At 42.9% G+C, this 18,159-nt stretch overlaps 1 protein-coding gene across 5 annotated transcripts in view; it reads left to right on the top strand.

Annotated features, from left to right (window-relative positions):
* The window catches only part of tnrc18 (trinucleotide repeat containing 18), a 47,637-nt gene that overhangs the window by 6,146 nt on the left and 23,332 nt on the right, over positions 1-18,159 (top strand). For all 5 annotated transcript variants that reach the window (XM_032537704.1, XM_032537707.1, XM_032537708.1 and 2 more), the window contains exons 3-5: positions 11,384-11,524; positions 14,633-14,737; positions 15,070-16,875. In XM_032537704.1, the coding sequence (XP_032393595.1) occupies positions 11,384-11,524; positions 14,633-14,737; positions 15,070-16,875 (2,052 nt within the window). The remainder of the gene's footprint in view (positions 1-11,383; positions 11,525-14,632; positions 14,738-15,069; positions 16,876-18,159) is intronic.

The following is an 18,159-nucleotide window of genomic DNA, read 5'->3' as shown; positions in this document are numbered from 1 at the left end:
AGGGAAGTCAATAGATGAAAACAGCTCAAGACAAATGGAGAAGGAGAACTAAGTGGGTCCAATCCCCAAGGTAGAAAGCTATGTTTTGTTTTCAAGGGATAAGCGCTGATGTTGTTGTTTGTGTGTGCGTGTGTGAGGGGAACGGTGTAGATGGGAGGAGTGAGGTCTTGTGTATGGGAATGAGAGCATGTGATTGTGCTTAGTGCAGTTAGAGCTGGGGTTTCCCCCTGGGACTCTCTGCAAAGAGAAAGGAAGAGATTTATCCTGACCACAACACATTCGTACACGTTTAGATAAATGTAGTAGCCCTTCAAATGTTCTCTCTTTCAGTCTCTCTCTCTCACTCACTCACTCACTCACGCACATGCGAGTGTTAAGCATAATTCATGCAGCTTGCAGGGCTGCATGTCTTGGCCAATACCAATTTGTCTTCCACGTCGCTTGGTTGGTGTGTCTGTTTACTTTAAAATTAATGTGATGAGTGTGTGTTTATATGTATTCAAGACACAGACCTGTGTGTGTGTGTGTGATGATGTGGCTCGGCCACGTCCCCTCTAAGATTAATTGAATCCTTCAGGAGAGAAAACGGGCCCCTTAAGAGAAAGCACAAGGCACTGCTGCCCTGCTACAATAAACCTGTCTGAGGCAGACAAACAACACACACACATACCTGTCAAACAGAAGGTGTGTGTGTGAACAAGCGTGCCCTAACATGTCGAAATACCCAAAGCATTAGCTAAGTCATGCACTCCGTCAGAGCCCTCCCTCTAACTCAAACAACAGCCTCTAACACACCAAGGTCACACACTGCGTTGTGTCTGTCTGGCTGCGTGTTGAGTCTGTTCGTGTCCCATTACATAAGGTTTATGAAATGGAACTGGAATTCATTCTTGAGTGTATGTGTTTTTTATTACAACACGTGCATGCCACTCTGTGTGTGTGTGTGTGTGTGTGTGTGTGTGTGTGTGTGTGTGTGTGTGTGTGTGTGTGACACTGCAGGATTGTGTGTGTGTCTGTTTGTGCGTGCGCTGCTGTTGCAAGCGTGTTTCCATTTGTTGGTACAGAGGAGTGTGTCAAAAATAACACCTGTCGTCTTCACAGGAGATTGCAACGGCACAGCGACACTCAAACACACACGTGGTATGCTTCCATCCGACTCTCAGAGCGACTTTTGCATTAAAAAAAAAAAAAAACTAACTTTGTGTCTTTTCTGGCAGACTGCTCTGGTTTTGGCGGGATATTCATTGACATTGCTCCATTTAGCTGCTTCAGTTTCAGGGTCCCTGTATCATGGCTCACCGTCTCACTGTCAGAGCTTACTGGGACATCTGATTAGAACAAAGCTACCTACTGTTGATGTTATCAGCAAAACTTGTGCTTTTCCAACTAGGACATGTCAAAGTGTCCTCTAGGGAAACAGGCTTATTGTGATTTTTGCCAATCATTTTATGAAAAGATTATTAGGGTAGCAGCTGATTTACCATTGTTAGTTCTAACCAACTTTTAATTCCAGGAGGCAGGAAAATTTTGGTGATTTCTTAGCCGGACTATTATTGACTTTCATTATTGCCTACTCTTTTGATAATCAATCAATTAATCAGTTTGAGTATTTTTGTTATGAAGAAAAAGTAAAAATTCAGGTTCTGAAATGTGAATATTTCCTAGTTTTTTCCCTCCTCTGTAGGGCTGGGCGATATGGCAAAAAATCAGATATCACGACATTCTTATACACCTTAATGTCAATAGTGCAACGATATTGTAGGTTGCCAACTGGTGCTTTCACAAAATATAGATAATAATCAGCAATAATGTGAATATAATGCCTAAGGGGTTAAAGGGCAAACAATAGAATGTCTAAAGTGACAACGCTGTAATGCAGCGTTTAAAACCAGGAAAAGACAACCCTTATCATATGATATAATGATATCCAAAAACTAAGACAATTTCTACGTTCATATCACGGTGTTGATTATTATATCAATATCTTGCTCAGCCCTACTCCTCTAAATGGATTATCTTTGAGTCGTGGAGAAAACGAGACATTTGAGGACGTCATCTTGGGCGTTTGGAAACACTGATCAGCATATTTCTGACATCAACTAATCAAAAAAAATAATTATCAGATAAATTGACTACGGAAATGATTGTTAGTTGCAGACCTACTCTATTCCTATTTACACAATATGACACCGTATAACAGACCATAGTCGTGTTTCCAACTTATTTTTATGCACATTTTGAAGTATTGCATTAGGAAATGTTGATGGAAACAGCAGAATTCCAAAAAGTTCTTACCCTCTCTTGAGGTGTTTTTTGCCTTTTTCCCCAAAAAGAGTAAATGCGCGAGATGGAAACAGCTCTTCTTCTAATCACATTTTATTTTTTGCACAATTTTAAAAGTTAGCTTAAAATTCACTTGACAATTAAATGGAAACATGGCTTATGACACAGTCACGCGCTTACGTCTACATATCACTAGTAACTTTTCCCCCATTTGTATAATAAAATGTATGTTCCTGAGTCCCAGTGAGTATAAACATAGCCTTACCCTAGTCCTGTGTCCAGCTTTGATACTAAATCAAAAATATACATAAACTGTTGTATAAACGTCAGTAACTAAAGCACATATAGAACATACAATAACAGCGCAATTTACCAAACTATGTGGTTAACTGTCTTTTACAAGAAGAAATGGTGAAATCTGCCAACGTCTTCAGGAGGATAGAAGAAGAGGGAAACTAACCGTTTTGGATCATTTGCTTTGGCACATTTAATGTTTTTGTTCCAAGAAACCAATAAAAACAAATTGGTTCTGCACCACGTACGACATAAAATCAGTGACGTGCAGCTTGTTATGGGACTTACATTTATATTGCTAAGATATTTTCAACATTGGATCCCAAAAGTGGGAAATATTCTCACCGCTGGAGTTGGTGTGTGGTGCCCCTGGTGAGACTTGGAGCAAAGTTTCATGTTGTGTCGAGCCTTCTTAGTGTTTTAAAAATAGCTATATTGATGAAATCATAGAAGTGCCCCATTCAAAAGGCCATTTGACCAAAAAAAACGAGAATGCGGTCAATCTTAAAAGTGACGTTTCGGTCCTCTATATGCTTTTAAACCAAAGTTTGACTCGAGTACATTCACAAAAAGACCCGTGGATGAATTTTTGCGATAATTACGCTTTAAAAAAAAATTCATATAAATCACAGTGGAGTGTTTTAGATCTTGACATGAATAGTATTTGTCACAGAAGTTTTTAATGAATTTTTTTTGTCTACTGATGTTTTTATTGTGTAGTCATTCCATGCGTAAGCCCTAAACATGCTTGTGAAAGTCCCCTTCTCTCACAGTGATCCTCCCTGTCAGAGGCTCAGTCATGTTTAAAGGTGGAGAACATGAAACATGAGGTGGTCAGGTGTCATGTGATAAAGTAGATGAACAGCCTATATGTGTTTTGCCTAATTATTTTATGTATGTCTTATTAGATCATGTGTGTGTGTGTATCTATAGAAAACCTATTTTTTTCCTGCACTCTTGCCCAAACTCTAATTTTTTGTCCATTATTACATCCTCCTCCCGTCACTGTTTTCTGATTTGTACATGTCTGGAGACAATAACTTTTAAACAAAAAATCAACAACAAAAAATTAAAGATTTTAAAAATTGACTATTAACTTATCAGAATCGAGCATTGAGTCGGTCTAGAGATAGATTGATAGATAGATAGATTCCCCCCCACCCCTAGCATTAGTAAAGGTTCATCCTAAGAGATGTCAGTTTTTCCTTGAAGATTTCTTAAATCATTTCCGGCCATTGCTCTTGTGTCGGGGGTCCTACCTTCCCTCGATTCCTTGGAACAGCGTTGTATTAATAGTAGTATTATCAACCAGGTATTAGTGGCTTCCCAGTACACTTTCTATAGAGAATTTATGTAGTACTATCTGACATCTGTGTAACTGAAACAGCAGTTGGTAACGTACATTTGATTTGTATTTGATTTTTGCAAATTGTTGAAAATGTATTATTTCTTTGTTAATAATCAATAACACAAAGTATGTCCACATCAGATATCAGACGTTAACACATTGCAGCGTGGCTTGCCAAACTAAAGGCTGGCGTGTCGTAACGTGAACTTGTCACACAGCAGACACATTTCTGAGTGATGTTGAGAAGCTTTGTGTTCATCTTGAGCTGACAAACCACAAAAAATAGTTTCCTCTAAACAACTCAGAAGGCAGGAAAAACCGACTTGTACATTTTGAAATCATTAACAGACACTTTGTAAACCACATGCTCACAGCCTGGATGTGTGTGCTCGCACACACACACACACAAAAACAAACCCCTCACACATAGACCTGTGTGTGTAAGTGTGTGCGCGCCAAACCTCTTTTCCGGGTTTGCTGTCAGGATTAATGGTTACCAGTGTCAGTGGGCCAGTTAGCAGAGGCAGACAGCAAAGCAGAGTTTTACTGTTTTAATGTATTTCTTGAAAGGAATAAAAAAACCGAGATCAATAGAGATTTCTTCCCCCCCAGCTAACCCTGCTCTGAGTACCACTGATGGATAACAGATGGGTTCGCTGTGTGCCCGCGCGCATTTACACCAGAGATCTTTCTCTTGTAGTTTTTAAGGCTCTTGTACACAATCCAGCATTGCCGATTGGATTCTGGTGCGCGTGCGTGCGTGTGCGTGCGTGCGTGTGTGTGTGTGCGCGCGTGCGCGGCTCTATCAGAATTGGTCTCCGGGAGGCCTTCTCCTCTCAGATGTGGAAGGAAAGGCCTGAGAGAAAGAGAGGGAGGTAATGAGAGAGTAATTCCAAAACATTTAAAGAAACATTTCCCTCTCAGCTACCATTTGGGTGTTGTTTCTGGAATGAGGAGAGCAAATGTTTTCTCTCTTTCGACCCCTCCCTCTTCTTCCTTCTTCGGACTGTTCAGGAGGGGGAGTAGACAATGGGGTAGTATTTCTTTTCCTGATCACTGGCACGAAGCATAACTGTGGACAGTATGTAGCTGTGTGTTTGGACTCACTGCACTCATGGGTAACGGGCCTGTAGGCAGCTGGGATGCTAAGATTGATTCATACTCTAGTGGGGCATCAGCGTGTGTGTGCGGGGGGGGGGGGGGGGGGGGTTGAAGGAATTCAAAACGTCTGACATCCTACCAAGACTTTAATATCCTTGACAGGTGGTGCCTGTGAATGTGTTCATTCAGGGGCTGTGTGTATGTTTTGTTCCTTACAACACACACACACACACACACACACACCAGGTAACAATTAGGAAAGGGGTTATAGGTGAGAATCATTTGTTAGAACAACACTGTTGGCACGTATCCTGACACGCACCAGAGGGGAGGAGGGAAAGGTGGCGGGAAAAGTGGGTTTCTAAGCATTTGAAATGGTTGACTATAACTTTCATTATCAAATTACATAGAAAAGTCAAGAGTCGCGGGGCTCGATTAGGCTTTATCTCACGTGACGCTAGTAACAAAAAGCAAATCACTTTTTACAGTCACACTGACAATGAGAATACTTAAAAAACAGGACACATAATGTTCATTTTAATAGTCAGTTAATGTCATGAGATATATGATTCTGGCATCAGACTTCCATAAAAGGAAAAACCAAACCCATCACAGAGTTTAGTATAAACATGTTGGCGCTGTCCTGTAAAAACCATAGCACTAAAATCTGCTAGAAGATTTCAGGAGATAAGCTGAACATCAGCTTTGCAACAGTGATTTCTAGTTTTATTTAAATCTGAAGCTGTAAGCTGTGCATATAAGTGGGAGTTACCAGACGCAACTGCATTTAACTTCTCAGTCTTGTTTGTGCCGCACTCCCACAAAGAAAAGATATCATTTTAGGTTTTTTAATCATTTAAGAAGCACGTTTTTGATACTATTTATCTTCATTTTTCTGCAATAGCCATTCAATATATAATCACCAGTGTATAGTATGAATATAGAGAGGTTAAGTCCACCATTCTCGCACTGGCTTCAAATTGACAAAAAACGATACATATATGTAACCCATTGTTATTTCTTTCCTTTCTATGTCATTAATAACAGCCTCACGGTTTGCTCTCCTTCAGCTGTATCAGAGCTATAACCAAAGTTATTGCTGATGCAAAGCAAATCACACAAAAATGGCCAAAAGGGACTTTTGCATCATCTAATAAGACATACATTAAATAATTAGGCAGAACACATCTAGGCTGTTCATCTACTTTATCACATGACATGTGACCACCTCATGTTTCATGTTCTCCACCTTTTAAACAGGACTGAGCCTCTGACAGGGAGGATCAGTGTGAGAGAAGGGGACGTTCACAAGCATGTTTAGGGCTTACGCATGGAATGACTACACAATAAAAACATCAGTAGACAAAAAAAATCATTAAAACTTGCGTGTGACAAACACTGGATATGTCAAGATCTAATAAACTCATTCATGGAAATGTACATAAAACAGTTGTTGCATTGAGATGCATCAGTAATCGGTTTAGAATTGAATTGCCAATAGATTCCCACCCCAAGTAGTATTTCCTTGTTATTTTATCACCAGTGACCCCAATTTTGAATATTCTCAATGCATAAAAAGACACTTAATCATTTTTTAGTTTTCAAAAACGTTAAATGTGGAGATGCATGGTTTTCTTTGGACAACGATGATGTAAAGTACAGATGAGCCGGACAAAGTAGTATAATCACTTCTGTGTGTGAATATGTCTCTGCTAGTATGAATAATAGATTGTATTATTAAACCTGTGTGTGTGTGGGGGGGGGGCTCCTGCAGTGTCTCTGACTCAACGGACATTCGCTGCAAACCCCACCACACTGCTTGCACATGTCAGTCATCATACGATGATGCGGTGCGGTCACTTAAGCTACGCACACACTTATGCAAATATTGACAGAAATTAATAAATCGGTGTCTTTTAAAGCGGGGTGTGGAAGGATCCAACTCCACTGTAAAGTGTGTGTGTGTGTGTGTGTGTGTGTGTGTGTGTGTGTGTGTGTGTGTGTGTGTGTGTGTGTGTGTGTGTGTGTGTGTGTGTGTGTGTGTGTGTGTGTGTGTGTGTGTGTGTGTGTGTGTGTGTGTGTGTGTGTGTGTGTGTGTGTGTGTGTGTGTGTTTAATCGGAAAGCTGCATTTGCTATTGATTTTAAAATGTGTGTGTGTGCACAGGTGCTGATGGACTGCGGTTTTAATGTACTGATTTAGATGCAGGGGAAACTCTAAGCACAGCATGTCTCACACAGATTCCCACAGGACTAACACACACACACACACACACAGAGTCCCTTCCCCCTTGTCCATATGCAGACGGCACCCTTTCCCCTACACACATGGTTGGTTTTATCAGTGTAATGGCTTTGCAGTGCGTTCAGTAATGGGGGGAGGGACCTCTAAACATGAACCCTTTTCCAGCTCTTAGAGTTTGTTATTGGTAGAGGCGGTAATGTTTCAAAGGTTCAAAGTTTCCTGATGCCCACGCATGCAGGGGGTGGAGTTTAGGAAAAACAATCGATAAAGGGATCATGCTGAGATATGACATGTTTTACGAGGACTTACGCCGTCCCTGTTGCAGGGATGGACTTGGTTTTAATGGTGAAGTGAGTGACGGGGTGTATGGATACACACACATCATTGACTATGTTTACACGCACACAGTATTCAGCTGTTTGCCTTTATTCCGAAAAAGACGATATTCTGACTAAGCTGTTTACATGGCTAATAAAAGGGAGTATTCCACCACTAATTCTTCTCCTGGTTTATAAATCGCTAAATGGTTTAGGTCCAAACTACCTGTCAGATCTGCTAGTGAATCATGAGCCACAGAAGCCTCTAGGGTCATCGGGGACAGGTCTGCTTGCCAACCCCAGAACCAGAACAAAAAAGGGAGAAGCGGCGTTCAGTTTCTATGCTTCGTATATCTGGAACAAACTCCCGGTAAACTGTAGACCGGCACCAACGCGCTGCTCCTTTAAATCAAGGCTGAAGACCTTCCTTTTCCATATTGCCTTTGTTTCATTATTTGCACTGTACTGTGAATTTTATTCATTTATTCTGGTATTTTGATTAAATGTTTTTAATTTTGTAGTATTTGTTCACTTTAATTTTCTGTTCTTAATTTTGTGTTAATATGTAAAAAAAAAAATGTATATAATTTTTAATAATAATGTGTTTGATGTTTTATTTAAAGCACTTTGAATTGCACTGCTGCTGTAAAGTGCTACGCAAATAAAATGACCTTCCTAATTATTCCCGTTTACACGTTGCCGCGCAAAACTATGCCACGCCAACGTCTGTTTTTATTTAAGTGATTCTGATGAAGGAATATTTAAAACATATACACTACCGGTCAAAAGTTTGGGGTCACTTAGAAATTTCCATTGCACTCCATTATAGACAGAATACCAGCTGGAATCACTTGCATTGTTTTTTTAACCAGGGCAGCAGTTTTGAGATTACTTTGTGTGTTTACATAACTGCAAAGGGTTCTCCGATGTTTTCTTAGTTAGTTTTTTAAAATGATATCAGATTAGTAAACAAGATGTGCCTTTGGAACATTGGATGAATGGTTGGTGATTATGGATAATGTAGATATTGAATTAAAGATCAGCCCCCCCCACTCAGTTCAGCTGGTATTCTGTCTGTAATAGAGTAAAATAGAAAATTGTAAGTGACCCCAAACTTTTGACCGGTAGTGTATATATTGTATATACAGTTTATTTATTTATTTTATCGTCCATTACTCACACCTAATATTGGCGATGTTGGCCCGCCGATATATCAGCCGGGCTATAATTAAGAAAACTTGATTTCACCACCACTCCGGTAGAGGCGCTAATGAGCTAGATCACTACACCAAAGTAGAAGAAGAAGACCAGCTACACACCACACACCACCACCACCACACACACACACACACACACACACACACACACACACACACACACACACACCGATCACACTCAGCTGGAGCTCCTTCTCCGTCAAGTGAAACGCAGATAACTGTTAGACCGGAAATTAAATGATCTTTGCCTTCAAAGTAAGAAGAAAAGAAAAGTGTCATATGAAGAACATATAGATAGATAATTGTAAGTAAACATAATAACATGTAAGTACTCAAGTCACTGAATCAAAAATGTTCACCAGACAAAAACTTATTATTAAAAATGATTATGTTGTGTTGCATGTCTGTGGAAGTATTGGGTTTAAATGTTGTTTTTTTGCTAGGCAGATATTTTACCATTCTGGGCAGAGAGTAGGTATCTGGATCACAAAAACCCTTTAAGATACTTGCTGTAAAACAGTAAAGACATTTTTTTTCGATTTTTCCTGTAGGGTTGACTAAGGGAATGCTATGTGACTGATAATTATTTAATTGATCAGTCAGTCGACAGATTATCCAACACATTGTCATGTGTAAGTTTCTCTAACTGGAGGATTTGCTGCTTCTCTTTGTCATACATCGTCTTAAACTGAATATCTTTGGGGTTCGAGACTTTTGGTTGTCCACCACTACAAAATGAAGGTCTCTGGGAAGTTATGATCGGCGTTCTTTTACTATTGGTTTGACACGTCAGATATTCATTGGAGGTAAAACACACAAGATGACAATTTAAAAACTGGTTTAATACATCATAATAATTTGTTTGTCAATTAGATTAGGAGGTAACCAAATTGTGTGTAAAAGTAAAATCTTAGCACAGCAACCTTGTGACGACGTGTGTCTGTGAATTAGGGCTGACGTTTCCGGGTCGGTTGGTCGAGATGATCTTGTACGGCCCAATCACCCATCTGGCTTTTTACCCAAAGTTAAACATTCTTCAACTCAACCAGAAAGATCTGGAAAAAACTCTCAGAGAAACACCTAGTAAAAAATTTTTAAAAACATACAGTGGTGTCAAGAAAAAAACGCTTTGATGGACACACAATGCTACTAGGTAGAGAGCACTGTGGGCGTTTTAGTTCAAATAAAAATGTGTGCTAGAAATTAAAACGTTAAGATATTTCTCGTCAAGTTTAAAAGCAGCCGCCTACACAGTAGCAGAATTACATCTGCACTTCTCAGGACAATCACTGCTAAATGTTGGTACCTGAGAGAGCTTCTCTGTCCTATCTGCATGTTTCACAGAAGGCGGGGCTCAGAGCCGATCTATTTTATTATTTTTTGCTGTCTATGGCTCCAACACACACACACACACACACACACACACACGACGTGGTGTGTGGTGCAGACAGACAGAGAGTGCGCCACCTCTGCAGGTGAGACATGGCAATGACGGTGAAGCGCACACAAATGTGGTTCCACTTTTCAAAACTTCCCACAGACAGAGAGCATCGCCGTAAAGTTAATGTAGGGCTAACCTTCCGAGGTAGACACGTGTCTCTATCGCCCTGGTGACTGACTGACAGGCATAAGACAGAAGTGTCCGTGTGCCCTGGTGACCGACCGTCCGTCCGTCCGACTGACTGGAGGTTGTAGGGCAAGACAAGGAGACTTTATTTCTTCGGCACCTTTTAGCAACAAGGCAATTAAAAGTGCTTTGAATAAAACATTAAAGAGCAATTATAAACGCTCACAGAAATAACACGGGCCAAAAAATGAAAAGTAAAATAGTTGGCGTTACAAAAAAAAAAAAAACTGGGTAAGAAATGCCTAATTGTTTGATTTAATAGGTTGTAGGGACAGGTTTGGGAGAAGAGAGGGAAACTACAGTTGTTAGGTCTGAAGAGGTTAGTGAAAAAGGAGAGAAGCCTTTTCATTTAGTGGCAAAAACCTTTCAATGCAAATTTTTCATTTTGCGACTATTTTTCCAGTCATATTTCAACAGTTTCTTTAAAACCGTGATAACTGTGATCTCGTCTCCGTGAACCCAATCTCGTGTCTCATCTTGGAAGCCGAGAGTCTCGTCACACCTCTAATGTATGCAGACGTTTTTTGCCCCCATCGACCATTCAGCTGGTTGAGGAGCAGGTCGAGTCTCAGTCGACCAACATTGTCTTCGGTTGAATACAGCCCTGCTGTGAATGTGTCAGTCTGATTCAGCTCGGTGTTCTCCCTTTTACACCCCTTCCTCCCTCCTGCTGTGACGATTGGGGCTTTTACTCGGCGGTTACATCAACTGTCCCTTTCCTCCAGAGCGCGGTCTGTCTGTGGTCCGTCCTGTGGAAGCAGAGTGCATGGTGGCTCAGTAGTAATATGATTACAACAGATTGCTTCCGCGTGGAGCCGTCAGCGTGCATCGATGATTGTGCACGCGCAGGCCCAAAAACAAGTGACGACGTGTACAGTATAAATCGATTGCTGTGTATTAGTTTGGTTGTCGTGGTTGCAAGGGTGACTGACGGTCTCGGTTCTCTTTCCTAGGTGATGCCTACGCGGCAGGCTCGAGTCCCTTCCTGTCAGGTTATCCTGGCCACTCCCCCTTGACCTCTGACCCTGCGTACCGATCGGCCAATCCCAGCAGTCTGCAGATGGCTCAGCTCTGGGCATCACACGCTCATGAAGGTAAATCACCGTTCTCTCTCTTCTTCTCTCTCAGTACAGACTTCAGATTCGTAAAGACGCATTATATTTTCATGACATTTCTCCCAGTCTGCGTCTTGTCCAAAGCCCAGGAGGCGCTTCATTCTGTTTCTCATGGCTTACACCAGTGGGATTCTGTTCCAGTTCTGTCTCTCTGCTGCTAGCTGGCTCTGTCCTATATGTTTCTTGTTTTCCTCCGTCCTCCACCTGTCTCTTACTTTTCGTGACTGTAATCTATCTTCCTCTCTCTTGCTCTTTTTTTGGAGCTTTGTGTCCAATATGAACTTTGTCTCTGTCTCTCCTGCCCCACTTTTCCGCATCTCTCTCCTGACCTAGCTTGTGAACACAGTTTTAGGCGGTAAGGTTTTTTTTTTTTGTCCTCTCCATGGACCTGTCTGTGCTCTTCTTAAGGCCTGTTCAGTAAGTGATTGAATCTCTGTTCCCTCCTCATTCCCGCCTGTCCTTATCGAATCTCGCTGGAGTAGAAGGTCACGTAGGAAGGAAAGTATCCTGCAGTGCATTTTGGCAAGGTAAAGGGAGAAGGACAAATGGATTCTATTTAGGGTTCATTGTAAAACTGATTGCATCGCCTGTGTGACACAGATCTCATCCAGTGCTTCCCAAACACAGCGAATCAGAGTATGTGTGATTTAGTTTTTTAAGATTTAGTTTCAATCTTACTCACTCCGATTCATGAGGGCGACACTATAGTTATAGGCAAAAGTAGTGAGCAGTAACTTCTCAGCTCTTAGCTAGTTCCCTGGCAACTCCTCAGAGCCAAGAATAGTCCGCTGGCACATACGACACACCTTGAAATGGCAAATTTGTGTTTTTACACTTCAGTTCATGTGCAGATTAAACAATCAAGATTTAATGTGTGAAGAAGTGAGCTTTTGAGGTGCTGGTAGGTGCATTTTGTTACTTACAGACAGAGCCAGGCTAGCGGTTTACCTCTGTGTTCAGTCTTTATGCTAAGATGAGCTAATAGTTATGTCTATAAGTCCAACTAATTAACGCTGGATCTCATGCATGCCACGTTTCCTGTGATTTTTAAACTGAATCCAGAGCGGGAATGGCAGACTCTGACACAACTGACAACGAAAGCTACTATGCTGAGAGGTAATTACAGAATGTAAACACATTGAATGGCTGTGACAGAAAAAAATGACATCCATATATATATTAAAAACAGGGTTGGATCGTAAGACAATCGAAAGGATTATACTTTTTTGAAATTGTACTTCTAAATACACACATCGATCACTGGGCCATCTGCTCTGCTCACAACCCCGAGGAGGAGCGGTGGACTTTTTGATGTTTGACTTAAAGCTAAGCCTGAACTGAGGCTGAAGTATCTGAAGAGGCTAAAAGCTTCTGCTGGCTAGGGAAGCCTTGGTATTGACTTGCTCTGATATAAATATAATCTTTCTTGGCCTAAGAGAGATTCTTATTACCTGGTGGATGGCTTTAATAGCAGCTAAAGTTACTAAAAGCTGGAGACATTTCCGTTAGCGGCGGCTAAGAGGCGGACTTTGGATATGCAGCCTGGGATGCACCGTAGCTGCACAGGAGCCCTGTATCGAAGCTGTTAGAGATCAAGGTTAGCTGTTAGCTGTGGTTATAGGAAGCCTTGGTCCCGTCACATCATTCCTCTTATATTTCTGTCTCCCTGTGCCTTCCTCTAACCGCTGACAACCTCGCCACCCGCCTCCTCCTGCTTCTCCATTTCTGCCTCCCAGAACGGAGAGGAGACGGATTTATACTACAGCTCTGCTGCCTGGCGCTTCGTGCTGGAACGACAGCGGCCTCTTTGATATGTCTTGAAGTGGCCGGAGTGTGGGAACAGGGAATGTCTCACCCTCTGGGTGGCTGGGGTGACACCAGCCAGTGTCAGGGTTGCAGCCGTCTCGGTCCCAACACAGAAATCTAAAACATTACACCATGCGAGGCTCTGTCTATATTAAGAGCTGGTCTCTGAGAGCAGCAGCTGTCGGGCAGACTCTGACATCTACCTCAAGCTGAACTCATGGACAAAACCAAATAGTGGGTTATGGAGGTGACGTAGGGTGTGTAAACAAAGTTTAATAGGATTTAAATGTGCTCATATCTGTTGACTAGTCTGAAATTGAACCGTGAACGTCCAAATGACATAAGTTAAATCGACACCTTTCTAGAATGTTTTCATTTGAACCTTTTTATGAAGGCAGGATTTATTGCGGGATCATCCACAGTTTATAATCCTGGTAAATTCATCCATTAATATCCGGTGGCTGTAAAAAGGGCTGCAATGAAAGTATGGGTGTACGGTTCCAAAAATGTCACAACTCGATTCTGACTTTTATGCTCACGATTCGATTCAATATCAATTTTTGAAAACAATTCAAAGTATGTAAATGTAGTTACTTTTTGTATGTATTTATGTACGTATGTATGTATTTATGTACGTACGTATGTATGTTATTATTTTTTATTTTTTTTACATTCTGTTATTTGTGTGTGTCTAGTATTTTTTTTATTTTTTAAATATGAATTTATTTTTGGAATTCTATGAATCGATTTTGAATCGGTAAAGCTTGAATCGCGATTTGAATACAAATGAATTTTTTTGCACACCCCTAAATGAAAGATTATTAAAATGATTGATTGACCTACCGATTTCTTTTCTGTACAAATCATCTAGTCTATCAAATGTAGGAGGGAAGAAGTTGAAGTCTTCGGGTGTTCAGTCTAAAAATGTATTTATTTCACAGTGATATAAAACAAGTAAAAGTAAAAATCCTCATTTGAGAAGCTAAAATCAGAAAATGCATTTCTGCTTGAAAAATTCCCAAAGTAAATAATAGATTTTCAAAATAGTTGCCAGTTAATTTGCTGCAGGTCGACTCAGCCGCTCCAGATGTAATAACTAATATTCATTTTTTTGTATGTTACATAAGAGCAGAAGATGCTTTTAAATCCTTGTGCAACACATCTCCAGGGGTTGCCCATTAGCTCGTAATAAGTTCAAGGAAGCCATAATATAAAGTTATTGTCAAGTCTCTGTTTTTGTGTAAACTGCATAGTATAATGACATGTTGTTCGTGTCTTCAGGCTTCCCTCCTCTGCCAAGCAGTCTGTACTCCAGCCCCTACCTGTCCCTGGGGCACCTGGATTCTCCCTCGCTCTCCCAGCACCCTCTGTACGACTCACATAAAGGTCAGTTGCTGTCATTAACAACGTTCATGGGGACAAGTAGCTGAATTTGGTCTACATATTCTCTCTTTCTCTCTCTCTCTCTGGAGACTTGTAGTTTGTTGTGGAACGGAGCCATAAATGGGCGACATTGTTAAAATGTATAGTACATCTCCCTTTCCACTATATGACTTCTGCAGCTCTACTGTAGGTTTGTGTTACATTTTCTTGGCAAGTCGACAGTTAAATATTCATCATGCGTCTGTGCTGCTCTGAATCTTCAACTGTTTGTGTTTATGTAGTGGGTGTGTTTTTGTGTTTTTAGACTCATGTTTCTCATGTTTTCTTCATTTTAGAGGGCTTTTACCTGCCAGCCTCCTTGAGCCAGTTGCCTCTCCACCCTCCATCGGCTCCTCCGACCGTCCCGTCCAGCTCCACACCCCCCCAGAGGACGTCCCGAGATGGGGGTAGGGACCGGCCTTACCGGGGGGAGAGGGAGAGAGAGCGGTCAAGAGAGGAGCAGAGGCCGCACAGTGTGGTGGACCTGACACAGGATGGGAGGAGCGAGGAGGACCGCAGGGCCAGGAGCGGCGACCGGGAACGAGAGAAAGAAAGGGACCGGGACACGGAGAGAGACAGAGACAGTTGGCCCTTCCATCCTCGCCACCACCAGCAGAAGTCACACTCCCAGCCTTCCACAGTGGAGCCCAGATCCAGGCCGTCACCTCCACAGCACTCCTTCCCTTCAGGTGGGGGTGGGAGACTTCATGGACCAGAAATGGACAGAGGGGGTCAGGATGAAGAGGGGGGGTCTCGACCCCACCATAACCATAACTCTAACGCTAACTCCAATAACTCAAACTCCCACTCAGACAGACAAAGGAGGAATGACTCTGTAGCCACGTCAGCTGGGACCCTCCACGTCTCCTACGCCCTTCCTCCTGCGTTTCAGCAGCAACCCTCCACACCCAGAGAGTCTACAAGAGAGCAGCGAGTCAGCGCACCGACATATGTGCCTTCTGTGGAGGTTTACGATGAGCGGGTCGGGCCCATCCAGATCGCCTCGCAGGCCCGCGACAACAAACACGGTGACAAACACAGAGACAGAGAAAGGGAACGAGACAGAGAACGAGAGCGCGACAGAGAGCGTGAACGGGAGAGAAACCTCGAGAGGGAGAGCTACAGGTTTCCTGAGAGGAGCCTGATGGAGCATCCTCGACTCTCCCAGTCTGGCGATTCAGGCAATCAGAGAGAGGAGGGTTCTGTCATTTGTTCAAATGGTTCCATTGGCAAACGAGGTCAGGACGTGTCTTACTCCTCCAGTCAATCAAGGTTCAGCCCGGAAACCAGGGACATCAAACACTCAATCCAATTGGGTATAGAGCGGGCAGGGGCGGAGCCTAAGTGGAATACCATTAGCCCTTTAGCCAACTATGCCACGAGTCACATGGCTGCTCTTGCAGCCCAACACGGACACACACTCTCCTCCCCCCACAGCCAGCAGACACATGCACAAATGCCCCATTCCCCTCACGCAACTCATCGGCCCAGCAACAACCCACACTCCGCCCACAGCCATTCCCCCCAGAATCACCCCTCCCAACACGGACACGGGCGTGCAGTTGAGGAGGGGAGTCAGAGACGCTACCTGGACCCATCTGCGCTCTACCGACCTGGGGGGTCATTGGCTGGAGAGCGGGGTGGGGGATCCGGGTCAGATCCCACGGAGGTTTCAGCCATGCAGAGTCTGATTAAATACAGTGGGGACTTTGCTGCTGAAGGTCCGGGGTCCTCCAGGCACGCTGCGGATGGCAGAGGGCCCTTTGGGGGTCTGGCTCACGTTGGTATGGAAGCCGAGAGGGAGAGGGAGAAAGAGAGAGGGAGGGAAAAAGATAAAGAAAGAGAGAGGGAGAGAGATAGGGAGAGGGTATTGGTTGGATCAGGTGGTTCAGGGGTGGTGAGAATGCCTCCCCAGCTGAAGAGAGAGCAGGAGCGGCCGGACAGCGCCCGCTCGTTTGGCCGGGAGACGGAGGGGGAGGTGCGACACCCTCCAGTTGGCATTGCTGTGGCTGTGGCCCGGCAAAGAGACAGTGGAAGCACCAGTAAACAGACCAGTGGACCCTCAGACACACAGAGAACCCTGCTGCAAACAGCTATTAAAGGTAATGATGCCTTTAATGCAAAACACCAAAAGAAACTACTAAACTACTGCTAAACACAGTTTTTAACACCTATAATATACTATTGCTGGGGGGGGGGGGGGGGGGCTAACCCTCCAGTAAAATCTTGTTTTCTTGCATGTGAATGATGGACGTACAAGAGGAACTGAAAAGTGACTATTTTCTGTGATCATTCCATTTTCATTGGACATAAGTTTGAAATGCTTGCAGGAGTCATGTGGTGACGTTCACTCAATCACACAAGTCATTTTATATTTGATGGTTTCTGGCAAGTTAAATCAAGTATACTTAATCTTAGACCCACCCCCCCCCACCCCCCGCGCTTTGGCTTTCAACTCTCTCTGCTGTGGCTCCTCTTAGAATGGCACTTCAGGGACCATGGATCCCCTTAGTTAAATGAACCAAGAGCAAATGAGTCCTCATTTCGGTTTGCATGAATAATGGAGGATTCACTTTCTTTCGGATCAAAGTTGTGTATCCTCAGCCCAGGTTTGACTTTGAGGTGCTTGTGCACGTAACATGTAGATGTAATAAGAATGTTAGAAACAACTTCCCCCACCCAAAGAAAATGACTAATTATGTCATGGGTTGTATTTTAGTTTTAGGCCCTGTTTTGGCGAGTTTGTAGGCTCTCTGTGCTGCATAGCAATTCCTGCATACAGCGCTCTATTCTCGTATGCCAAGGTCATTCAGCTACTGTGCTCCATCTCTTTTCTTCTCCTTGTTTTGTTTTCTCTTCTCGGCTCCATACTCTTTCTGTCCACCCACAGCTCAGCCTCTCTCTCTCTCTCTCTCTCTCTCTCTCTCTCTCTCTCTCTCTCTCTCTCTGTCTGTCTCAGTCTCTTGCACTTTTCATTTCATTGAATGTCTCTCTCCTTCCCCACTGTTCCTTCCTCTCTGAGAAGGTCTTTGTAGCGGCTCTACCTCCTTGTCCCACCTCAGGGCCCCTGCTCTTTCTCCACTCTTTTCTCCACCTCCCAACCACCACCCTCTCTGCATTAAACATGTCATTACAGAGTGCTGCTAAAAGCTACAAACAAGCCTTGAATTACAATAAGACCATGGGTTTGTTGCTAAGCAATGGATCAGTTGTGTGAGTGTGTGTGTGGAGGCCGTTGATTCATTTCATTGCTTGAGAAGAGTGATTGGACTAATAGCATCTACCGTCTCTTATGCTGAGAAGAGCTCCAAATAAACAGCAGTGGATTTACGGAGAAAACACAAATAGCTGGATGGATGAATGAGCGGATGCAGGAAGGAGAAGGA

This window comes from Etheostoma spectabile, chromosome 15 (assembly GCF_008692095.1).
Source record: "Etheostoma spectabile isolate EspeVRDwgs_2016 chromosome 15, UIUC_Espe_1.0, whole genome shotgun sequence".
Taxonomy (NCBI): Eukaryota; Metazoa; Chordata; class Actinopteri; order Perciformes; family Percidae; genus Etheostoma; species Etheostoma spectabile.
This window is presented reverse-complemented; position numbering and strand designations above follow the sequence as displayed.